At 39.4% G+C, this 26,438-nt stretch overlaps 1 protein-coding gene across 5 annotated transcripts in view; it reads left to right on the top strand.

Moving 5' to 3' along the window:
- AHCYL2 (adenosylhomocysteinase like 2) overlaps window positions 1-26,438 on the top strand; it is a 175,743-nt gene that overhangs the window by 142,704 nt on the left and 6,601 nt on the right. For all 5 annotated transcript variants that reach the window (XM_059933430.1, XM_059933429.1, XM_059933432.1 and 2 more), the window contains exons 7-13: window positions 1,518-1,624; window positions 3,089-3,205; window positions 6,599-6,662; window positions 7,142-7,230; window positions 9,911-9,981; window positions 18,190-18,284; window positions 26,220-26,318. In XM_059933430.1, coding sequence (XP_059789413.1) covers window positions 1,518-1,624; window positions 3,089-3,205; window positions 6,599-6,662; window positions 7,142-7,230; window positions 9,911-9,981; window positions 18,190-18,284; window positions 26,220-26,318 — 642 coding nt within the window. The remainder of the gene's footprint in view (window positions 1-1,517; window positions 1,625-3,088; window positions 3,206-6,598; window positions 6,663-7,141; window positions 7,231-9,910; window positions 9,982-18,189; window positions 18,285-26,219; window positions 26,319-26,438) is intronic.

The following is a 26,438-nucleotide window of genomic DNA, read 5'->3' as shown; positions in this document are numbered from 1 at the left end:
GTAAGAGTTTTAATAAGAATCCTGCCTTGGATCCCTGCTCTCAAATAAGGTTTAGTGGAATCAGAGAAAATAGATCAACAACAAGAGCAGAAGTGGGAATTCCCTGGCGGTCCAGCGGTTAGGACTCAGCGCTCTCACTGCCAAGGGCCCAGGTTCAATCCCTGGTCAGGGAACCAAGATCCCACAAGCCGAGCGGTACGGCCAAAAAAAAAAAAAAACGAGCAGAAGCAAAATAGATCAGGTGGTAGACATGAGGTTGGAGATTTTGTGTACCCAGGGGTCCAGTATGGCATCTTCGGCACTTGTAGTAGAGTTGATAATTGATGGGACTGCAAAATGGGTGCTTGCCAGTGGAGGGCAGCTTAGTCCTGTGGGTCTTTCCAGGAGGGTGGGTGTAACAACTTGGAAAGTCCTGTCAAGCGTTTCTAACAGCTAGATGAAGGGCTGAAATGCCACAACCTACTGCCTAATAGTATTCTAATCTGGTCTTTCTTTAGCTTATTTATAATTCAGAAACTTTCCTCTGCTGATGAAAGCTCCAGTGGGCACAGCATTGTGTTTATCTTTAATCCCAACCTGAAATAGTGATGAGCTATTCAGAGGCATGCTTGCGCACCTACATGCTGCACAGTTCCCTAGTTATTTTTAATTTGGCTTATAGAGAGTGTGAGGCTGTGCTAGGCAAAACCCTACAGTGCTGCCTGATCATTTTGGATAGGAGAGTGCCTGTACTTTGGGAGACGTAAAAGATTAACGAATACACGTTTGTAAGCCATTGTTCTGGGAGGGAGACTAATTATCTGGCTTTATTTAAACTAAGCTTTTACTGATGATATTTAAAGTCCTGAATTCAACCAATATAAATATGCTAATATCAAGTTTAGGCTTTCTGACTACCAACAATACAGCCAAGAGCTAATGGTCTAGGTAATCACTTAAGCTATTAGTCCGTAAGAAAATCCTCATTGCGCTGCTGTATATTTTGATCCTAGCGGGTATGTCATTTGGGAAGGTCACTTGGCTGTGAGAATTACAGTTGGCCTTTCATTTCACTGTTTTGTTTGTTTGTTTATTTTTGACTGCATTGGATCTTCGTTGCTGCGCGCGGGCTTTCTCTAGTTGCGGCGAGTGGAGGCTACCCTTCATTGCGGTGCGCGGGCTTCTCATTGCGGTGGCTTCTCTTGTTGCAGAGCACGGGCTCTAGGCATGCGGGCTTCAGTAGTTGTGGCATGTGGGCTCAGTAATTGTGGCTCGCGGGCTCTGGAGCGCAGGCTCAGTAGTTGTGGCGCACGGGCTTAGCTCTTCCCCAGCATGTGGGATCTTCCCAGACCAGACCTCGGACCCATGTCCCCTGCACTGGCAGGCGGATTCTTAACCAGTGCGCCACCAGGGAAGTCCCTCACTGGTTTTTTTTTCTTCAGTGTAATGACTGTTGGTCATTATACTGACTCTTAAGTTACTTTGCATAACCATTTGGGAAATTTGAAATATGACATTATTGATGCTTATTATTGCAGATCTTGGATGATGGAGGGGATCTTACTCACTGGATTTATAAGAAGTATCCCAACATGTTTAAGAAAATCAAGGGCATAGTGGAAGAGAGTGTTACTGGAGTCCACAGGTAAGATTTGACATGGATATGCCTGGTTTTGTGCAGCCTGGACGTATATTCTTTTTTTTTTTTTTTTACAAATTTTTATTTATTTATTTATTTATTTATGGCTGTGTTGGATCTTTGTTGCTGTACGCAGGCTTTCTCTAGTTGCGGCGAACGGGGGCTACTCTTTCATTGCAGTGCGCGGGCTTGTCATTGCAGTGGCTTCTCTTGTTGTGGAACACGGGCTCTAGGCGCTCGGGCTTCAGTAGTTGTGGCACGTGGGCTCAGTAGTTGTGGTGCATGGGCTTAGTTGCTCTGCGGCATGTGGGAACTTCCCGGACCAGGGCTCGAACCTGTGTCCCCTGCATTGGCAGGCGGATTCTTAACCCCTGCGCCACCAGGGAAGCCCCTGGATATATATTCTTATAATCACATACTTATAGAATACATTATGTTAAAAATTGAAACCTGATCTGAAATGATGAGATATGAGTCTGCACACTTGTTTTTTAAATTAACAACACAAATAGCAAACTTAAAATAGTGAGGGGGGAGTAGCTAGGGGAATAAGTGTGGTCCTCATGTTTTCTAGTCGTTGTAATACAATGACTGCTTGTCCTTTTTGGACGAATTCATTTATTCAACGGCTATTTATTGAACTTCTACAGTGAACCAGGAACTACTCTAAGAACGATGCTAGGGATCTAGCAGTGGGGAAAACAGACAAAAGCCTGGGCCCTCATAGAGCTTATGTTCTTACACAGAGAACAAGGATTTAGGGTTCTGTTTCTCAAATGAGCATTAATTCCCTGAGTAAAATTGTAACCATTTCTGTTTCCTGTTATTTACCCAGAAAGAACTGAAAGTATGAAAGTTTTAGGGAAGTAAATTCTGAATAAGCCACCATCACTGCTTCAATATACTGTGATCTTTTTGAATGTATAAAACTCTGGATTGTCCCATATTTTCAAACTTTTAGAAAGGGATGAATTTTGAATAAAACACCTGGTTCTAATTTTTAGTTGACTCAGTTTAATTAAAACCCCTATATACAGATATACATATTTATAGGTATATGTATTGAAGTTATAAAATTGAGACTATTGGAAAGTTAAACTATTTGAAAGTTAAAGTTGTTGCATTAGAGTAGTGGGATTAAAATAGTACTTAAAGTTTCTCTTTTTATAATTAAAAAGGGAAATAAAACTAATAAGCAATTAAAAATTTTACATTTTAATGCTTAAAATTTAGTGATGGGTCAAAGATTTTCCCCACATGTCTTTTGATTAATATCTTTATTTCTAAGCTGTATACAGATTCTGGAAAGGTATTCTTTATTTCTCTGTATACACCTTATAGGATGAAACTAGTTGTGTCTCAGGCTCTCATGCCTACTCAATTAACTTATTTGTGAAATTTGATATGAAACTGATGGTAGATTGTAATATCTCATTGTTTTATGTTCTTCTTGATTTCCTTCATCCTCAGGCTGTACCAGCTATCCAAAGCTGGGAAGCTATGTGTTCCAGCCATGAATGTCAATGACTCAGTCACCAAACAGAAATTTGACAACCTCTACTGTTGCCGTGAATCAATTCTTGATGGGTAATGTTTTGTTATCTTCGGGATGAACTTGAGTTGTTGAATTGAGGTTCTAAATTTTTTGGTTTTGGTTATTTCTAGAAATGATTCGTGTAGCAACTCTGGATCTATTACTACATCATACTCAATATTTTGTAACCCAAAGCTACCATTGCTGTCACTGTTACATCACACTCAATATTTTATGACCCAGAGCTACCATTGCTATCACTATTTCAAGCAAATCTATTTTACTTTAAAAGTCAGACCAGCCCCTATCTATTGGTGGCAGAGTTTTTACTTTGTCACCCTATCAGGCCTGGGAGTCAGTAACTAAAGTCATTATAAATAAGTAAGTATCTTTGATGGTTTAGGAAAAGGTTCCTGGTATTTCTCTTCCAGGTTATGTTGTCAGTTCTTAAGCTCCAACTATCATACAATTCTCTGGCCACCTGGAAAGTTGTGGTGAGCACAGGGTTATTTCCCAGGCATTTGTAGTTTTTCAAATCTGTAAGGACTGCAAATCTGACAAAATCTACTTAGATATAATATACCAAAAACTGTGTTCGTCTGGTGCCCAGTTTCTGTTTCTACACTTGTGTCCTGAAATTCCTTCATTCTTGCTGGGAAGACTCAGTAATTCCCTATGTGAAACCATTAAGTTGGTTTAGAATATTGCCAAGCCAAATGGTTTCCATCATGTATTAGTTAATGGAAAAGTGAAGAAAGGGCCTGTGGGCCACATTACTAGTCTGAACCCCAGGCAATTTGCAACACCACAGGCACTGGTGCAAGAAGGACTTTGGTTTAACAACTGGTTCTATCATTTATTAACTCTAAGACCTCAGACTAGTTATTTAACCTCTCTGTGCCTATTTCCTCATCTGTAAAATGGTGACAGTAAGACCTATCTCATAGAGTTATTGTGAGGATTAAATGAGATAAGGTATGAATCCTGGGGATCAATGTTAGTTCCCTTGCCCTTCTTTCTAGAACCCTATATAGTAAGTTTAGGATTGAGTTAGATCTTATAAGAAGACTTTTACTTTGAAATCTTTTTTTGTGTGTGGGGGGTGGAGGGGGGTGTTCAATGCAAATTCAAACTATTTTTAATTATTACTCCTATAGAGTCAGTAGTATTATCAGATAGATTGGACATTTGAGTGAATTCTCACTGCATCAGGCTGTTTACAGACTGTCTCTAGTTCTGTCCACATATAACTGTTACTGTGATGCACAGCTTTGCACCTGATAATAATGATTTGGATATATACTCATAAAAATATTTACTCATCCACAACTGTTTCTTATAGATTTTTCAACTCCCAAATCTGTGAGCCTAAAATCTGCCTATATTTAGTAAAAGATGCATGCAGGTACCTCTACTAGCTCATAAACATGGACAGAGTCCCTCCTAAGCAGTGATTACCCTGTGGATCAGGAAGATACTTTAACGTCAGAAATGTATGAAAGTGAAAGTAAGATGGAAGCAGTGGAGCTGGAGTTAAAGTTAATAAAGAAATAAGAAAACATCACCCATCTACTGGAAACCTGCTGAGTAGTAGTAAGAGCTTGTTGGCATTTTCAGATGGTGAAAAACTTTCCAATTGGGTCATGGGCAGTTGCTCCTCTCAGAGGAGTTGAGATGTGACTGGGCGCGTTCAGGGTGGTACGGCCGTAGACTCAGAGGAGTTGAGAGTAGGAGAAGTTAAAGAAGAGGCAAAGTATGCTCCAGGGAAGGCTGCAAAATAGAGAGTCCATATGAGGAAGGGATTAGGGATTGAGCTTCTGTAGCTCTGAGCTGGTTGCACACTGCACCATAAGCTATGAGGGAATGGCCCCACTCAGTCCTAGAGGACACTTCTGTAATTGGTCTGCAATGCCAAAAAGCAAGGCAGGTGCAGCCTTATGGAGACTGATGAAGGAAGACTTGGTAGGAAGAAAAAGGATATCCCAGATAGGATTTTTAGATCATAAAACAGATCGTATTTCAGGAACTCTTCTAGAGAGTTCTGGGGCTAGAAGAATTAGAGAGAAGTCAGAGACTTGGCATGACTCTTACACACCGCCAGACAGCTTACACTCACATCCCCAAAAGTCCTTCCTTGACGGAGGTCTTTTCTATCCTTTATCCTTGAACCCTGAGGCAGATCTGAGTCCCTCAGAGCACAAGGAAATCACTGCCTAACTGGAATCCATCCTGGTCTGTCATCCTATCATTTGCAGAGTAGTGGTGTTGATGAAGTTTCCCTTCCACCACACAGTCATTTGTAGTCACAAAGAGAGAGTCATCTTCCTTTGGGAAGAGAGTCAGAAAGGCTTGTGGGTAGTCAAAGCAAAGGAGGCTCAGAAATATGATTATTGATTTCCTTGCTGTGCTGAGCCAGTCAAGGACCATTCTAAGCCATGGCTTTTGAGTATGATGGTAGCCCAGCCAGACTTACCCTCTTCACTCAACAGAAACTGCCTCTGCACTTAATTGATATTTATTGAGTTTCATTGGAGTTCATGGAGTTATACTAGTTCCTAGTGAGTGGAGTTGTCAAATCATTAAGAAGATAGGATTTCTACTTTGCCTTTGGGGCATTTATAGACTTTTCAGCAGGAGAGGTTAACAGATGAGTAGAAAGACCTACAAATATTTGTCGGAACCATCTGTCTCAGAATGGCAGGTTTTAGTTGAAGTTTCTTCTGCCTAGCCAGGGCTTCCTAGAGAAGGGAGACCAACTGACCCTACAGAGAAACCAGAAACTGCTCCTACAACTTCTTCCAAGAGACCTTGAAAACAGTAAGGACCTCTATTCTAGCTTCATAGAGAATCAGAGAGAAAGAGGTAGAACATGTCTGGGGAGGACTCAGCCCAGAAAACTCACTACCTCATGTAGTCAGTGTTGGTGTGTTTCAAGGCTCTTCTCCACCTTGTTGCCCATTACCCTCCCTGGTGAATTAATGTGGGACCTATTGGCAATTTTGATACTACTAAATGTAGGACTCATTTATCAGCGTTATGTTTTATGTGTCTAATTCAATAAGCTACAACATTCACATTAAGCCAGAGCTTTGTCACCTCCTAAATAAAAGTTACATTTATGTTTAAAAGTTACTTTGTGGTCTATAGCTTCTTCCCTTCTGTACCACTCCCTAAACAAGGGGAACAAAAAGAAAAAAGGCCTCACATAGAGATGGAATTGATTGGATAGCATGGATAAGAAAATACATATTTTATTGAACGTTTCTTTCTAGTCATTAAATAGTTTCTCTAGGATAGAAAACAGGCTTGCTTTCAACATTAAAAAAAAAAAAAAAAAAAACCCAAACCAAAAAAAACCCAAAACCCAAACATGAAAACAAAGGGGCTCAATCTAATCTCAAGGGAGAAACAAGAGATTTTTCTGATTTAATTTTTCCCCCCCGTAGACTTAAAAGAACAACAGACATGATGTTTGGTGGGAAGCAGGTGGTGGTCTGTGGCTATGGAGAGGTAAGGTTTAACCTTTCAATTATTAGGTGTTTAAAATGTATTTTGCTGAAATATACTAGAATTTTTCACTTGTATGGACATAAAAGTACATTCATTTACCACTTTAAATGGGAAAAAAGTAACTTCAGAGGCCCTCTGGTTAAAGTACAATCTTTCTTTTTCCCTTTGCATTTTTGCTATTTTTTCTTTAAGTTGATTTTCTGACTGTTCCAGTGCACTGTTTGTGATGTTCTTTTAGCTTGTGTTTTGATTATAAATCATTGAGTGTGGGTGTTCTTATGCACATGCATGTGCTAAGCAGGGTTTAGGAGTTTGTTTATGAACTGCATTCATTTTATTTTTTTCTTATTTTTCCCTAAGCGTGAATCTATTCAGTGAAATTCCTTTTGGGGGCGGAAAGGGGGATACACTTTACCAGAAGCTTTGAGAAACTGTTTTCTTTGTGACTTTCCTTATTATGTGTACTTTCTCCTCTTCAGGTGGGGAAGGGTTGCTGTGCTGCCTTAAAAGCTATGGGCTCCATTGTGTATGTAACTGAGATTGACCCCATCTGTGCTCTTCAAGCCTGGTAAGCATACAAAAGGAGATTTGCTTTTTCCTCTCACCACTGTCTAACATATGATCTTCTAACTGCCTCCAAAGAATGGCCTAGTTAATGCCACATTTCATCTTAGAGGGGCCTAGGTCCTGAGAAGCTGCCCAGATCCTGAGAGGCTGCTATTAACTGTAAGTGCCTGTCTTTCAAAGATCTAGGAGCTCTGCTCTGAGAGAGCAGAGACTGTCAGAAGCTACAATTTAGAACTCCTGTGGCAATAGTAACAGGGGTCGCCTTGAGCCAGAGAGCAAGTAGCCCCTTATCAGCTCCACATGCCATCCTTCTCCCTTTGAAAACAATGATCAAAAAAGACATAGGCTGGCATCAGATCCTTTCTGAAGTGATGCACTGAAAAGAGCGCTTCTGTCACATTCCTCCCCAAAATGCATAACCTAATGTAATCAGGAGGAAATATCAGACAAATCTAAATGAAGGATAAACTCTACTAACTCTTACTGAAGGGTATATAGGAGTTGTGTGTACTATTCCTATAATTCTTAAGTTTGAAATGATTCCAAAATTAAAAGTTTAAAAAAAAATAGTTCCTTTCCCATCTAAAAATGTGGGTAATCTTATCTACTTCAACTGTGAAAGTTCAGAAAATAATGATATAATTATTACATATGATTATACATTATATAATAAATATATAATTATGTAAAGTATAGAGGTGCTGTCACATAATAAATGCTCACTAAGTGGTAGCTATTATTAAAATTGTCTCTTGCCACCCTCAGCAGGATAAAATACCACTGTCCCTGAAAACTACTGCAAAGTCCCCATGTCTGTAGCCTGAATAACCCACCCGGTCTTTACCATTAACCCTCCAGAGGAAGGCACCCAGCATAGATGAGGCATGGCATAAAGATGTTTCCATAACCATTTTCTCCTGTCCTACCACTCCCCACACACCGTAGCCATCAACACACAGTTTTCCCCAACAGAGTTGTTGGCTTTGTCTGAGTCAGGGCTCCAGCACATGAAGGGAACTATCACCATTCTAGCACTTTTTCAGGGTTCATTAGAGAAACCTGAATGTGCTTTAATATTGACTGAGGTACTGATTCAAACTATCTTATAGACGTGAACTGATCACTTATTCTATGTTAGGTACTGTGCTCTGTGCTGAGGATGAAAGATGAGTAGATGAACGAGACAAGGTCCCTGCTTTTAGAAGCACACAGACAAATAACCTCTGTGCAGTGTAGTAAGTGCTGTGATAGAGATAAACAGCACATGCTTCTGTAGGAGCACAAAGGAGGAATATCTAACTAAAGAGCAGGGCGGTGAGGGTAGAAAGAGGTGTCAATGGAGCTGAGTCTTAAAACTTATTTAAGTGACTTCTTAGTTTGGAAGTAAGTTTCAGGTACAGGGAACATATGCAAGGTCACCTAGGAAGTAGAGAGCACGGCATGTTTATGTTTAAGAAGCTGGAAGTATTTTAATGGAGCTGGCCGATAGGATAAATTTGGGGGAGTGGTAATACCTGAGTAGGAATCATATGTCAGTATAATCATATGTCAACATAAGTATTTGGGTCTTATCCTGATACCAGACAATGTCACCGAAGTATTTTAAGCAAGGAAGTGACATGAGCCAGATGGCATTTCAGGAAATCACTCTGCAAAATGAATTAGAGAGACATAAACCTAGAGGCGATGAGATGGGGCCAGGGGCTACTACAGCAAGAAATAATAAGACCTGAACATCAGGCCTGCACGTCTAGAAAAGAGGGGATAGATTAAGAATTAAGATTTTAAGGAATTAAGGAAAAAGAATCAACCAGATTTGGTGACAATTTTAATTAGGGAGAGGTAGTAGGCTAGGACATTCTAGTTTATTTGACTCGTAGAGCTGGGTGAACAGTAATGCTATTGATTAAGATAGAAAATATAGAAGAAGAGAAACAGGATTGGTGGTGTGGGTAAGATAATGAGTCTGTTTTCAAGCACAATAAGTTTGAGGTCCTTGTGGGACATGAGGAGGAGCTATCCAGTAGATAATTTGATCTATGGCTCTGAAGCTTTGGAGAGATCTAAGCTAAGGATGTTATTGTGCAAATCAGCCACCTGTGAGGCATCATTTGTAGCCAAGGGAAAGGAAAGGATAAGTGCCGAAAGAATAGAGAAAAGAGTACCCTACAGAGTACCAACATTTAAAGGTTGACTGAGATCGAGAAGGAGCAATCAGAAAAGTAAGAAAACCAAGAGAAAACGGTATCATGGACTCCAAGAGTATAGAACCTTAAGAATGCAAATAATGTTTAATGTAGCAGAGGATATCAAGTAATATTAGAGTCTAAGAAAAAATTGTTTTTGGCATTCAGGAGATCATCGATGATCTTGGGGAGAGCAATTTCAATGGGGTAGTAGGTTCAGGTAAAATGGCACTTTCTAGAAACTTGATTGGGGTTTCATGGTTAACTCTGCCTCCCTATTATCAGGAAGAATTAGGTCCCAGTGTTAGAAAGAACCTTTTATTTCTGTCCTGTATGAACTAAGGAAAGAGTTTGAATTTTTCACTAAGAATAGTCCAGCTGTATCAAAAAGTGATGTAGGTACCAAAGCAACTTGGGTAATAGCTTTTGAGGTTATGTGGCAGAAGGCTCCACAGCTGCTTTTTTAGGTTAATTGATCATGCTTTATTTCTACAGTATGGATGGATTTCGACTGGTGAAATTAAATGAGGTCATCCGACAAGTGGATATTGTTATTACCTGTACAGGTATGATTATGACATATAAGGTGGGGTGGCACTTGGGAACACTTTCATGGAACAAGTGAAAAATGACTGGAAATGTTCTGAACAAAACCAAACTCTAAAAGCCAGAGTTAGTAGTCCACAAAACCAATCTTTCACATTCTTCCTACCTCTTTAGAACTCTGACCAAAAGTATACCATTAGGTCATCCCTAGAGGAAAGTTTCTCTCTAGTCTTTTTAACTGTTCCATATCTCCATCCATCCTCAGCTACCTAGGAGATGGCTACCAGTGAGTTTTATTTGGGAAGCTAGATCTTAAATTTGTACATTTTTTAAAATTTTACTTCCAAAAGTGATGTGTATTTCTCCCTAGTCCCTGTAATTAAAGCAAGGCTAGAGCAAAATTCTTTGTAGTTAGAGAAAGTGGAAAAGGTAGTTGTGTTAATTCCCAAAGAGGTAGATTTTGAGTTTTAGAGAGGAATATGCAGATATGGCTACTTACCTTGGACTGAGATATTTTATCTTTATGTTAGAACCAAAAGCCATTGGAATATTGGGTTTATTTTATAATTCTATTTTAAAGGAGGAAAATCAGAATATTTAAGAATAAAACTATTATTTGTAGTCTCAAGGAGAGCTGGGGGCAAAGAGGGACCATAAGAAACTGTCCTTGGGGCTTCCCTGGTGGCACAGTGGTTAAGAATCTGCCTGCCAATGCAGGGGGCGTGGGTTCGATCCCTGGTCCGGGAAGATCCCACATGCCACGGAGCAACTAACCCTGTGCGCCACAACTACTGAGCCTGCACTCTAGGGCCCACGAGCCACAACTTTTGAGCCCGTGTGCCACAGCTACTGAAGCCCGTGTGCCCTAGAGCCCATGCTCTGTAACAAGAGAAGCCACCGCAATGAGAAGCCCGCACACCAGAACGAAGAGTAGCCCCTGCTCACCACAACTATAGAAAGCCTGCCCACAGCAACGAAGACCCAACACAGCCAAAAATAAATAAATATATTTATTTTTAAAAAAAAAGAAAAAAGAAACTGTTCTTGTTTCACATCAATCCTTCGGTCTCTTTTTTTGTAAGTAGCTTTATTGAGATATAATTCACTTACCATATACATTTTACCCATTTTAAGTGTATAATTCAATGTTTTCTAGCAAATTCACAAGGTCATACAACCAAGACAATCAAATTTTTTTATTGAGATGTAATTTACATACCATAAAAGTCACTCTCTTAAAGTATACAGTTCATACAGTTCTGCAGCCTGTGGAAGGAAAACCACATTCACAGAAAGACAGACAAGATGAAAAGGCAGAGGACTTTCTACCAGATGAAGGAACAAGATAAACCCCAGAAAAACAACTAAATGAAGTGGAGATAGGCAACCTTCCAGAAAAAGAATTCAGAATAATGATAGTGAAAATGATCCAGGACCTTGGAAAAAGAATGGAGGCAAAGATCAAGAAGATGCAAGAAATGTTTAACAAAGACCTAGAAGAATTAAAGAACAAACACCTAGCAGAATTAAAGAACAAACAAACAGAGATGACCAATACAATAACTGAAATGAAAAATACACTAGAAGGAATCAATAGCAGAATAACTGAGGCAGAAGAACAGATAAGTGACCTGGAAGACAGAATGGTGGAATTCACTGCCGCAGAACAGAATAAAGAAAAAAGAATGAAAAGAAATGAAGACAGCCTAAGAGACCTCTGTGACAACATTAAATGCAACAACATTCGCATTATAGGGGTCCCAGAAGGAAAAGAGAGAGAGAAAGGACCCAAGAAAATATTTGAAGAGATTGTAGTCGAAAACTTCCCTAACATGGGAAAGGAATTAGCCACCCAAGTCCAGGAAGCGCAGAGAGTCCCAGGCAGGATAAACCCAAGGAGAAACACGCCGAGACACATAGTAATCAAACTGACAAAAATTAAAGACAAAGAAAAATTATTGAAAGCAACAAGGGAAAAACGGCAAATAACATACAAGGGAACTCCCATAAAGTTAACAGCTGATTTCTCAGCAGAAACTCTACAAGCCAGAAGGGAGTGGCATGATATATTTAAAATGATGAAAGGGAAGAACCTACAACCAAGATTACTTTATCTGGCAAGGATCTCATTCAGATTCGACAGAGAAATCAAAAGCTTTACAGACAAGCAAAAGCTAAGAGAATTCAGCACCACCAAACCAGCTCTACAACAAATGCTGAAGGAACTTCTCTAAGTGGGAAACATAAGAGAAGAAAAGGACCTACAAAAACAAATCCATAACAATTTAGAAAACAGTAATAAGAACATACATATCGATAATTACCTTAAACGTGAATGGATTAAATGCTCCAACCAAAAGACACAGGCTTGCTGAATGGATACAAAAACAAGACCCATATATATGCTGTCTACAAGAGACCCACTTCAGACCTAGGGACACATACAGACTGAAAGTGAGGGATTGGAAAAAGATATTCCATGCAAATGGAGATCAAAAGAAAGCTGGAGTAGCAATACTCATATCAGATAAAATAGACTTTAAAATAAAGAATGTTACAAGAGACAAGGAAGGACACTACATAATGATCAAGGGATCAATCCAAGAAGAAGATATTCCAATTATAAATATATATGCACCCAACATAGGAGCACCTCAATACATAAGGCAACTGCTAACAGCCATAAAAGAGGAAATCGACAGTAACACAATAATAGTGGGGGACTTTAACACCTCACTCAAACCAATGGACAGATCATCCAAACAGAAAATTAATAAGGAAAAACAAGCTTTAAATGACACAGTAGACCAGCTAGATTTAATTGATATTTATAGGACATTCCATCCAAAAACAGCAGATTACACTTTCTTCTCAAGTGTGCACGGAACATTCTCCAGAATAGATCACATCCTGGGTCACAATTCAAGCCTCAGTAAACTTAAGAAAATTGAAATCATATCAAGCATCTTTTCTGACCACAACGCTATGAGATTAGAAATGAATTACAGGGAAAAAAACGTAAAAAACACAAACACATGGAGGCTAAACAATATGTTACTAAATAACCAAGAGATCACTTAAGAAATCAAAGAGGAAATCAAAAAATACCTAGAGACAAATGACAATGAAAACACGACGATCCAAAACCTATGGGATGCAGCAAAAGCAGTTCTAAGAGGGAAGTTTATAGCAATACAAGCCTACCTCAAGAAACAAGAAAAATCTCAAATAAACAATATAACCTTACACCTAAAGGAACTAGGGAAAGAAGAACAAACAAAACCCAAAGTTAGTAGAGGAAATCATAAAGATCAGAGCAGAAATAAATGAAATAGAAACAAAGAAAACAATAGCAAAGATCAATAGAACTAAAAGCTGGTTCTTTGAGAAGATAAACAAAATTGATAAACCTTTAGCCAGACTCATCAAGAAAAAGAGGGAGAGGACTCAAATCAATAAAATTGGAAATGAAAAAGGAGAAGTTACAACGGACACCACAGAAATACAAAGCATCCTAAGAGACTACCACAAGCAACTGTATGCCAATAAAATGGACAACCTGGAAGAAATGGACAAATTCTTAGAAAGATATAACCTTCCAAGACTGAACCAGGAAGAAATAGAAAATATGAACAGACCAATCACAAGTAATGAAATTGAAACTGTGATTAAAAATCTTCCAACAAACAGAAGTCCAGGACCAGATGGCTTCACAGGTGAATTCTATCAAACATTTAGAGAAGAGCTAACACCCATCCTTCTCAAACTCTTCCAAAAAATTGCAGAGGAAGGAACACTCCCAAACTCATTCTGTGAGGCCACCATCACCCTGATACCAAAACCAGACAAAGATACCACAAAAAAAGAAAATTACAGACCAGTATCACTGATGAATATAGATGCAAAAATCCTCAACAAAATACCAGCAAACAGAATCCAACAACACATTAAAAGGATCATACACCATGATCAAGTGGGATTTATCCCAGGGATGCAAGGATTCTTCAATATATGTAAAGCAATCAATGTGATACACCATATTAACAAACTGAAGAATAAAAACCATATGATCTTCTCAATAGATGCAGAAAAAGCTTTTGACAAAATTCAACACCCATGTATGATAAAAACTCTCCAGAATGTGGGCATAGAGGGAACCTACCTCAACATAATAAAGGCCATATACGACAAACCCACAGCAAACATCATTCTCAATGGTGAAAAACTGAAAGCATTTCCTCTAAGATCAGGAACGAGACAAGGATGTCCACTCTCACCACTATTATTCAACATAGTTTTGGAAGTCCTAGCCATGGCAATCAGAGAAGAAAAAGAAATAAAAGGAATACAAATTGGAAAAGAAGAAGTAAAACTGTCACTGTTTGCAGATGACATGATACTATACATAGAGAATCCTAAAGATGCCACCAGATAACTACTAGAGCTAATCAATGAATTTGGTAAAGTCACAGGATACAAAATTAATGCACAGAAATCTCTTGCATTCCTATACACTAACAACGAAAGATCAGAAAGAGAAATTAAGGAAGCAATCCCATTCACCATTGCAACAAAAAGAATAAAATACCTAGGAATAAACCTACCTAAGGAGGTAAAAGACCTGTACTCAGAAAACTATAAGACACTCATGAAAGAAATCAAAGATGACACAAACAGCTGGAGAGATATACCATGTTCTTGGATTGGTAGAATCAATATTGTGTAAATGACTACACTACCCAAAGCAATCTACAGATTCAATGCAATCCCTATCAAATTACCAGTGGCATTTTTTACAGAACTAGAACAAAAAATCTTAAAATTTGTATGGTGACACAAAGAACCCCGAATAGCCAAAGCAGTCTTGAGGGAAAAAAATGGAGCTGGAGGAATCAGACTTCCTGACTTCAGACTATACTACAAAGCTACAGTAATCAAGACAATATGGTACTGGCACAAAAACAGAAATATAGATCAATGAAACAGGATAGAAAGCCCAGAGATAAACCCACGCACCTATGGTCAACTAATCTGTGACAAAGGAGGCAAAGATATACAATGGAGAAAAGAGAGTCTCTTTAATAAGTGGTGCTGGGAAAACTGGACAGCTACATGTAAAAGAATGAAGTTAGAACACTCCCAACACCGTACACAAAAATAAACTCAAAATGGATCAGAGACCTAAATTAAGACCAGACACTATAAAACTCTTAGAGGAAAACATAGGAAGAACACTCTTTGACATAAGTCACAGCAAGATCTTTTTTGATCCACCTCCTAGAGTAATGGAAATAAAATCAAAAATAAACAAATGGGACCTAATGAAACTTAAAGGCTTTTGCAAAGCAAAGGAAACTACAAACAAGACGAAAAGACAACCCTCAGAATGAGAGAAGATATTTGCAAAAGAATCAACAGACAAAGGATTAATCTTCAAAATATATAAACAGCCCATGCAGCTCAATATTAAAAAAACAAACAACCCAATCCAAAAATGGGCAGAAGACCTAAATAGACATTTCTCCAAAGAAGACATACAGATGGCCAAGAAGCACATGAAAAGCTGCTCAACATCACTAATTATTAGAGAAATGCACATCAAAACTACAGTGAGGTATCACCTCACACCAGTTAGAATGGGCATCATCAGAAAATATACAAACAACAAATGCTGGAGAGCGTGTGGAGAAAAGGAAACCCTCTTGCACTGTTGGTGGGAATGTAAATTGATACAGCCACTATGGAGAACAGTATGGAGGTTCCTTAAAAAACTAAAAATAGAATTACCATATGACCCAGCAATCCCACTACTGGGCATATACCCAGAGAAAACTATAATTCAAAAAGACACATGCACCCCAATGTTCATTGCAGCACTATTTACAATAGCCAGGTCATGGAAGCAACCTAAATGCCCATCGACAGACGAATGGATAAAGAAGTAGTGGTACATATATACAATGGAATATTACTCAGCCATAAAAAGGAATGAAATTGAGTCATTTGTTGAGATGTGGATGGATCTAGAGACTGTCATACAGAGTGAAGTAAGTCAGAAAGAGAAAAACAAATATCGTATATTAATGCATGTATGTGGAACCTAGAAAAATGGTACAGATGAACCGGTTTGCAGGGCAGAAATTGAGACACAGATGTAGAGAACAAATGTATGGACACCAAGGGGGGAAAACCGCGGTGGGGTGGGGACGGTGGTGTGCTGAATTGGGCAATTGGTTTTGACATGTATACACTGATATGTATAAAATTGATAACTAAGAAGAACCTGCAGTATAAACAAACAAACAAAAAAAATCAAAAAAGACACATGCACTCCAATGTTCATTGCAGCACTGTTTGCAATAGTCAGGTCATGGAAGCAACCTAAATGCCCATCGACAGATGAATGGATAAAGAAGATGTGGTACATATATACAATGGAATATTACTCAGTCATAAAAAGGAACGAAACTGGGTCTTTTGTAGAGATGTGGATAGATCTAGAGACTGTCATATAGAGTGAAGTAAGTCAGAAAAAGAAAAACAAATACCGTATATTAATGCATATATGTGGAACCTAAAAAAATGGTACAGATGAACCGGTTTGCAAGGCAGAAACAGAGACACACATGTAGAGAACAAATGTCTGGACACCAAAGGGGGAAAGTGGCAGGGGGTGGGGGGATGGTGGTGGTGTAATGAATTGGGAGATTGGGATTGACATATATACACTAATATATATAAACTAGATAACTAATAAGAACCTGCTGTATAAAAAAATAAATAAAATAAAATTCAAAAATTCAAAAAAATAAAAATAAAAAAGTATACAGTTCAGGGACTTCCCTGGTGGTCCAGTGGTTAACACTTCACCTTCCAATGCAGGGGGGGGCGGGTTCAATCCCTGGTCGGGGAAGCTAAGATCCCACATGCCTTGGGGCCAAAAAACAAAAACATAAAACGGAAGCAATATTGAAACAAATTCAATAAAGACTTTAAAAATGGTCCACATCAAAAAAAATATTTAAAAAATAAAAAATAAAGCATACAGTTCAGTGATTTTTACTAAAGTTGTACAACATCCCATTATCTAATTCCAGAACATTTTCATCACCCCAAAAAGAAATCTTATACCATTAGCAGTCACTCTTCTTTCTACCCTTCGCCTTTCCGCAGCCCTAGGCTACCATTAAATTCTCTGTCTCTATGGATTTGCCTATTCTAGATATTTCATATAAACAGAATCATACAATATGTGGTCTTTTGTGACTGGCTTTGTTTTACCTAGCATAATATTTTCAGGGTTCATGTATGTTGTAGTGTGTATCAGTATTTCATTCCTTTTGATTGCTGAATAATATTCCATTTTAAGGTTATATCACATTTCAGTGATATCCATTCATCAGTTGATGGACACTTGGGTTGTTTTTACTTTTTGGCTATTATGAATAATGCTGCTATGAACATTGTGTACAAGTTTTTCTGTGAACATGTCTTCAGTTCTCTTGGGTATATACCTACAGGTGGAATTGCTGGATCATATGGTAACTACTTTTAACATTTTGAGAAAATGCCAAACTTTTCCAAAGTAACTACATTATTTTACAATCATGTCAACAATGCATGAGAGTTGAAGTTTCTCCGCATCCTTATCAACACTTGTTATTGTCTGATTTTTGGATTATAGCTATCCTAGTATGTGTGAAGTAGTGTGTCACTGTGGTTTTGATTTGCCTTTCCCGAATGATGTTGAGCATCTTTTCATGAGTGTGTTGGCACATCTTTTGTACATCTTCTTTTAAGAATGTCTATTCAGATCCTTTACTCATTTTTAAAATGAGCTGTCTTTTTATTATTGATTTGTAAGAGTTCTTTATAAATTTTATTATTGAGTTGTAAGAGTTTTTATCAGATTTATGATTTGCAAATATTTTGTCCCATTGTGTAGGTTGTCTGTTCACTTTCTTAGTGGTATCATTTGCAGCACAAAAGTTTTTAATTTCAGTGTAGTCCAGTTTATTTTTTCTTTGGTTGCTTGTGCTTTAGGTGTTATCTAAGAAACCATTGCCTAACCCAGGTCACAAAGATTTATTCCTATGCTTTGCTAAGAGTTTTATAGTTTTAGCTCTTATATTTAGGTCTCTGATCCATTTTAAGTTAAGTTTACATATGGTGTGAGGAAGAGGTCCAACTTCATTCCTTTTCATGTGGCTATCTCTTCTGTTTTTAAGGTAACAAGAATGTGGTAACCAGAGAGCACTTAGACCGTATGAAGAATAGCTGCATCGTTTGTAACATGGGACATTCCAACACGGAGATTGACGTGGTAAGTTCAAGTGACTCATCATTGGGTTTTGTTTTTTTTTCTCTCTCTCCTTCCCAAGAAACATAAACTAGAAGAAGAACGAGCAGGGTCACCAGCCATCCTAAGCATGACTGTACTGGTAGAGCTGTTCACAGTCTGTTCACTCACTAGCCTTATGGCTTGTGCATATGGATTCTACAAAGCTTCTTTATCTCAACTTAATCATTTCAAATGATTGGTTTTTTTTCCACCTAAGCTTGATACCTACCTGTACTGTAAGCCATTTTATCTTTATGATTAGGATTAAGAGCTGGGTAAACTCAAAACTACAAAAAGGATACAATAAATGTGAGTCAGTATGCTAGTCAGTATTTTGGAGAGATTTGATTTTGCCATAAAGGTGAGATTAGTAGGTTGGTCCAAGGAATCAAGTTAAGGGAGGGAAATCTATGGGCTGGGTTGAGAACACTGCTTAAGATTGACTGTGTCTGTCAAATATGGTGGTTTCCCTTTTCTCTCCCTCTTTTATGGGGCTAGGTCTCCCCTTAACATATTTTCCAAACTGTAGTATTGGATCTATAGATGTCACAATCAATTCAGTAGCATGTGTTCCTCAAACCTGGAAAACCTATAGCTTTGGTTCTCTAGTTTTATTATAGTCACCTAAAATTTTCTGATCCAACAGAACACTTGATCCTATTAAGGTGCCCAAGTAATAGTTAATAGAAGTGTTATTTATTTCTTTTCAGACTTACCAAAGTATCTCTCAGTGTGACTTTCACTCTGGTTTTAAGTTTTTATGGCATTTTTCTGACACAACTATATTTCTCTCTGGGTAAATGGCTCAAGCAAAGCATGCTTTCATCTCCGCTGAGGGCTGCTCTGATTGAGCTTCAGCATTGCCAGGTAAGGATCAGTTGGTATACTGAGAGCCTGTTGGATATCTATTTTAAATGGTTTCTCTTTTTAACTCTGTGCTCTATTCTTCTGTTATTAAAAATAGCTGGAAAAACAACCTACCAAAGCCTGTTTCTACCTTTGAGGTTTTGGAGTGGCATGGCTCTGTTACTCTGTCTTACCATGATATTTTGCTTAAAATGAGTAATTTATTTAGTTTGTGTTTTTGAGGGATGTTTTGTTGTTGTTTTGGGGGGTGTTTTGTTGTTTTTTTTTTTTGTTTGGTTTGTTTTTTTGGTTAAGTTTCACTTTTGTGTCATACTGCCCGTTTACTAAATGGTCAGAGGTATTAATATTTCTAAAACTATCTAGCCTATGATTGTCCTTTTCTGGATTGATCTGCTTGTAGAGCCCCCAGATGGAAAAAGCTTAAAGGGAAGTGGTCATGCTCTGAGCCCTGAAGTGAAATCTTCTGAGTAAGCGAACGGGGAAGGAATTTCCCTTCTAAACCCTCAAGAAGCTCTAAAATAAAGATAATTTCAAATGCAGTCATGTAATTTTTATATTTTTACTTTATCTCATTTCATCCTCTTGACCACCCCACGAGGCAGTATTCTTATTCCTGATTTTCAGTTGGGAAAATAAAAGCTTAAGTACATTGTTCAGTCATAGCCGTTGATTCAAAAATGAAACTGAAGCACAAAATTCAGGTTTTTTGACTTCTAGTCCAGTTTTTTTGTGTTTTTTTTTTTTTTGGCCGTGCTTGACAGTTTGCAGGATCTTAGTTCCCTGACCTGACCAGGGATTGAACCTGGGCTCAGGCTCAGGCAGTGAAAGCACCGAGTCCTAACACTGGACTACCAGGGAATTCCGTTTTTCTGTATGTTATACTATGATCTCCTCATGCTTTTTAGATTACCTTCAAATTGTGGTGGTAATCTCTTCTCCAAAGGCAGCCCAGATATAAGTAATCTCTCAGGATAAAGGCCAGGAGACTCTTTACCTTCAATCATAAATATTTATTGTGTGATTGCTCTATGCCAGGTGCTGTTCTATATGCTTGGGATCAGTGCACAAAACAGGCAAAGATTCCTGCCCTCGTGGAACTTATATTTTAGTGAGAAGAAGGACAATAAACATAATAAGTAAAATTTATAGTATATTAGAAGGTGAAAGCACCGTAGAAAAAAGAAAAAGCAGAGCATGGTAAGGGGAAATCAAGAGTGCTGGGTTGTAATTTTAGATAGAGGGATCAAGGTATAAGCCTCATTTAGAAGATGATGGTTGAGCATATCTGAAGGAATTAGCCATGTTGACTTTTAGGTGAAGGACATTTCAAGATGAGGGAACAGCCAGAGCAAATGCCCTAATGCACGAGTTGCCTAGCTGTTTGAGGATCAACAGTGAGGCCAGTATGACTAGAGCAGAAGAGCATGGGGCAGGGAAGAGTGGAAAATGAGGTCAGAGGGGTAATGAGCCACATCTTATAAGACCTCAGAGGCCATTGTAAGAACTCCTGATTGTGTTCTGAGAGGAATATGGAGCCACTGTAGGATTTATGCCTTCTGTTTTAAAAGGATGATTGTTTTATTTTAAAAGTGTCACCCTGGCTGCTGCATTGAGACTAGACCTACTTTTTTTTTTTTTTTTAATTTATTTATTTATTTATTTATTTATTTATGGCTGTGTTGGGTCTTCGTTTCTGTGCGAGGGCTTTCTCTAGTTGCGGCGAGCGGGGGCCACTCTTCATCGCGGTGCGCGGGCCTCTCACTATCGCGGCCTCCCTTGTTGCGGAGCACAGGCTCCAGACGCGCAGGCTCAGTAGTTGTGGCTCACGGGCCCAGTTGCTCCGCGGCATGTGGGATCTTCCCAGACCAGGGCTCGAACCCGTGTCCCCTGCATTGGCAGGCAGATTCTCAACCACTGCGCCACCAGGGAAGCCCACGGGACTAGACCTACTTTTGCAGGTATTGCTAGGTAGCCCCAGTATCTGCCACTGACACTAGCCAAGAGCCATCTTTCAACTCTCTTTGTGCTCTTCTTAGCAGAAAGTATATGACTAAGCGGTCCAGAAAGGGAGATGTTCAGAATGACTTTGGAAAAGTTTAATTATGCAACTTTCAATGGTAGTGTCACAGGGCATGCAAAGTGAAATTTAAGGAAATAGCAAACTCAACTAAACTGATTCCAGAATGTTCATTCACTACTTAGCAAATTTGTGTTGAGTACTCGTTCTGCTCTGTGCTAAGTACTAATTGGCTGAAGAAATAACAGTGAACAATATGCCTGCTTTCCTGGAGCTTATATTCTAGTGTGGGAAACAATTACTAAATAGACAGTTATGGACTTCCCTGGTGACACAATCGTTAAGAATCCGCCTGCCAATGCAGGGGACATGGGTTCGAGCCCTGGTCCGGGAGGATCCCACATGCTGCAGAGCAACTAAGCCCGTGTGCCACAACTACTGAGCCTGCACTCTAGAGCCCGCAAGCCACAACTACTGAGCCCATGCGCCACAATTGCTGAAGCCCGCCCGCCTAGAGCCCGTGCCCTGCAACAAGAGAAGCCACCACAGTAAGAAGCCCACACATCGCAATGAAGAGTAGCCCCCGCTCGCTGCAACTAGAGAAAGCCCGCACGCAGCAACGAAGACCCAACACAGCCAAAAAAAAATAGACAGTTATTTTCAGTTAGTGCCTAATACTGAAGTAAAACAGAAAGATAAGGACGTTGAGGTTGCTATTTAATTAGGGTGATCAAAGAAGGTGTCTTTGAGGAGATAACATTTGAACAAAAACTTGAATGACCATTCTATTCAGAGAATGGTGAGTAAAGACCATGAGGTAGAAACATGCTTGATGTGTTTGAGGAACAGAAAAGGTGCCATTGTGGCAGGAACAGAATGGGCAAGGGGATGAGGATAAGAGACAGCAAGGAGGTAGCGGGTTATGTTGAGCTTTGTAGGCCATGGTACGGACTTTAGATTTTATACTGCGTACAAGTGAAGCCGTTGGAAGGCTTTGTGTGGGTGACTGATGAAATCTGACATATGTTTTAAAAAATTACCTTGGCTGTTGTATGAAGAAAACACTTCTGGAGCTTGAGTGGTGATAGGGACGATAGCAAACTCTTTCAGTATTTCCAGCAATAGAAGGAGGTAGCTTGGATTAGATGGATAAACAATGGAGGTGATAAGAAGTGATATATTGTGAAGGTAGGACCAATGGGCTTTGCTACATGGATTGGATACAGAGTGTGATAAAAAGAGAGGAATCACTATAAGTTAACTCAGCAAAACTGGGAAGGAAAATGATTTGGTAAATTTTTATCCAGAGTTTTTAGTGATCAAAAATGTAAGGATCTTTTTTTGTGGAGGAATTTACAGTTTACCTAACCTTGAGATGTTGACTGCTGCATTTTTAGGAAGCAATTGCTCATGGAAAGAGTTTGTCATTTAGAAAGCTGTATTTTTTTCTGAAAAATAATACCATGAATACTTAGGGGGCCTGTGATAGGGATGTGCTCTTAGCTGCCTTTTGTCCAAGTCTTTCTGTCACATACTTCCTTTCTCTTGAAAAGAAACCTGCTTACCCGTATATAACACATAGACAACCTGTGTGATTATAAGCTTCACAGTTCAGGTGGTTAAACCAGTATGTGCACATGCTTTAAAAGTTTTTGCCAGCCTGGGCTACCCTGGTGGCGCAGTGGTTAAGAATCCGCCTGCCAGTGCAGGGGACATGGGTTCGAGCCCTGGTCCGGGAAGATCCCACACGCCGCGGAGCAGCTAAGCCCCTGCGCCACAACTACTGAGCCTGCGTGCCTAGAGCCCGTGCTCCGCAACAAGAGAAGCCACTGCAGTGAGAAGCCCGCGCACCGCAACGAAGAGTAGCCCCCACTCGCCACAACTAGAGGAAGCCCGCGTGCAGCAACGAAGACCCAACGCAACCAAAAATAATAAATAAATAAAGTAAATAAATTAAAAAAAAAAAAAGTTTTTGCCAGCCAAAGAATTACAGCCTGAGACTTGCTACTGACTCCATGCTTCGCAGGACTAGAACGACAACTGTTCTTGGCTTTACAGTGGGACGTACACCTAGTTTGGGAAGGGAGTGGGCATAGGGGACCTTTTTCCTGGTAGATTGCTTAGTGATTGTAAATCCACAGAAAAGACATTGGATGTCTTTAAGAGAAATTCTTGTAAAACTGTGCTAGCCATAAGAAACCCTTCTCTCAAGGAGTGTAAATGCCAAATAGACTTTAATAGTTTATTGGAACTGCATGGGCAGTGCTGGGGATAACTTAACCAAGTTGCCCTTCAAACCCCATTTTAAACCCTCAGGTCTTTTGCTTGCATCATAGCCATCCCAATGCTCTAGTAAATTGCCTCTACTAAGCACTGATCATTTTTATGATGTTCCTAAGAAGTTCCCTTTCCTTGATTCCACCACATCTTTTTTCCCAGGGAATACTTCCTAAGACAAGAGACTCTTGTTGTCATTGTGTCAGCTCTTTACTTCCAGTCATCAAGATTGCTTGTCCAATGGAAGATTAGGAGTATGAAACACTAAGAACTTGAAATACTTTAAAGTCCCATTATCTCAATAAAATTGCTAGTGCTACCAAGGAGTATCTCTTGGCTCTACATGGTTATTGTCCTCCATGGTGATATTTCTAAAGGCTGAGGGATTTACTCTGTATATCCTTAACGTCCCAAAATGGCCTATTTGCTTAAATTCTTTTTAACTCTATTTATAGTGTTTATTTATAAAATTTCTTTCTAAAATCCTAATTTTAAAGTAGTACTTCCTCAATTTAACATTCAAGCAATATTGGGCTTCCCTGATGGCGCAGTCGTTGAGAATCTGCCTGCCAGTGCAGGGGACACGGGTTCGAGCCCTGGTCTGGGAAGATCCCACATGCCGCGGAGCAACTAGGCCCGTGAGCCACAACTACTGAGCCTGCGCGTCTGGAGCTTGTGCTCCGCAACAAGAGAGGCCACGACAGTGAGAGGCCCACGCACCGCGATGAAGAGTGGCCCCTGCTTGCCGCAACTAGAGAAAGCCCACGCACAGAAACGAAGACCCAACACAGCCAAAAATAAATAAATAAATAAATAAATAAATTAATTAATTAATTAAAATAAATAAATAAAATTCAAGCAATATAAATATGTATAAAGTAAGAAGCAAAAAATTTACGAAATTGAGGTTACAGCATATTATTTCTGCAACTTGATTTTTTCACTTAATAATGTATGGTTTTCATGTTAACAAATACAGATCTACTAATTTCTTTTTCTTTTTTTTTTTTTTGAGAATTACATTATATTCCATTGTATGGAATTATCCTGATTTACTTAGCCATTCCCATGTTGATTTACATTTTTTGCTATTACAAATAATGTTGGGTTACACATTCATGGGCACTTATACTTCTGAACTTGAACAAGTATTTCTATAGGATAGAGCCCTAAAAGTGAATTTGATTGGTCAAAGATTAGGTACATATAAAATTTTGTTAGCTACTGCCAAATTGCCCTCTAGAAAGGTTGAACTAATTTATGAAACTTGACATCTGAAGAAATTTTATATTTCCTATCTACCTAATAAAGAAATGGTCCAGGGGCTTCCCTGGTGGCGCAGTGGTTGAGAGTCTGCCTGCCAATGCAGGGGACACGAGTTCGAGCCCTGGTCTGGGAAGATCCCACATGCCGCGGAGCAACTAGGCCCATGAGCCACAACTACTGAGCCTGCGCGTCTGGAGCTTGCGCTCCGCAACAAGAGAGGCCGCGACAGTGAGACGCCCGCGCACCGCGATGAAGAGTGGCCCCCGCTTGTCGCAACTAGAGAAAGCCCTCGCACAGAAACGAAGACCCAACACAGCCATAAATAAATAAATAAAAATAAATAAATTTAAAAAAAAAAAAGAAATGGTCCAGACCATTAATAAAGTCCTGAATATACTGAATATAATTATAATTATATGTCTTTCTTTCCCACTAGATTAGTAAAGAAAAGAAGATACAGTCCCTGTCAATAAACAGCTCACAGTCTAGTAGAGGAGTCCACAGTCTTATCTATAATAGTGTTCTTTGCTATAATGCCTAGAATACAGTATGTACTCCAGTAAATGATTGTCGTATAACTGAAGTGTTTCTCTTTATTTGTCTGATAACTACTATTTGGCAGAACTTCTCAATTTTACCAACTTGAGCCAATGGGTAGTCTTAGAGTACAGACTCCCTTTCTATTTTAGGCATTGCCTCTTGGAAGAAGGAAGTTGTCTTAAGTCTAAACCCTGTGACTGTTATTTGATTACTGCTGTTAATAAACTTAACATTTCTTCTCTTGTTCTCGGAATATACAATATACAGAAATGGAAGGAGGGTGAGCCATTGGGAGCTTTACTCTACCATTAAGCATTGCTCTAAAGGCTACCTCACATTTGCACTTAGGTCACAAAGCTTCTGTAACTTTAGTGTGAACCACCATCATTGAGAAGGTGGAACCTGGGATGTTGGGACATGAGGGCAGAACCTTGGGCCCCGGCATGCTATGTGTAGGACATTGATTCTTCTCTAACTAATCTCACTCAGCTCTGACCCTCCTTTTTTCTGTGTCTCTTCAGCACTTAAGTATTCAGTTTGCACTGTATTAATTTGCACTTGTTTGCATGTTGCTTCATAAGTATTAAAGGCTTTTATCCCCTCAGATACGTATTGTTTTGTGTCCCGAACTAAAGTATGAGCTTTTTGAAGGCAGAAACCATGTCTTTGGTTTCTTTTGTATTTCCCATAGCACCTTTTACTGTGCTCAGCAGAGAGTGGGCTCACAGTATATGTTGTGGAATGACATCCTGAGTGATCTCTCCCTGGCTGGGCCTAAGATTAAATTCCCTGAAATGGAACAGTCCTAACCAACCCAGGACAGGTATTCTCCATCTGGCATGTTGGTTGCTTCTTTCAACTTGCTATTTGAAATGGCTCCCTTCAACATCTTTCCATCCAGAAAGTGGGACTTGGCATGGCTGATGACGTGCTTGCTGTATGTGTTCCAGGCGAGTCTTCGGACACCAGAACTGACCTGGGAGCGAGTGAGATCCCAAGTTGACCATGTAATATGGCCTGATGGCAAGAGGATAGTGTTGCTGGCAGAGGTAAGACCTGAGGCTGGAGAAGTTCACCCCTGACAGGAGAGACTGCAGTACCCAGGTCTCCTCCCCCTCATGTTCTCTCATACTTTCAACTTCTCTTAAGAATAAGCTTAACTACTTTAC

Source organism: Balaenoptera ricei, chromosome 9, assembly GCF_028023285.1.
Source record: "Balaenoptera ricei isolate mBalRic1 chromosome 9, mBalRic1.hap2, whole genome shotgun sequence".
NCBI lineage: Eukaryota > Metazoa > Chordata > Mammalia > Artiodactyla > Balaenopteridae > Balaenoptera > Balaenoptera ricei.
This window is presented reverse-complemented; position numbering and strand designations above follow the sequence as displayed.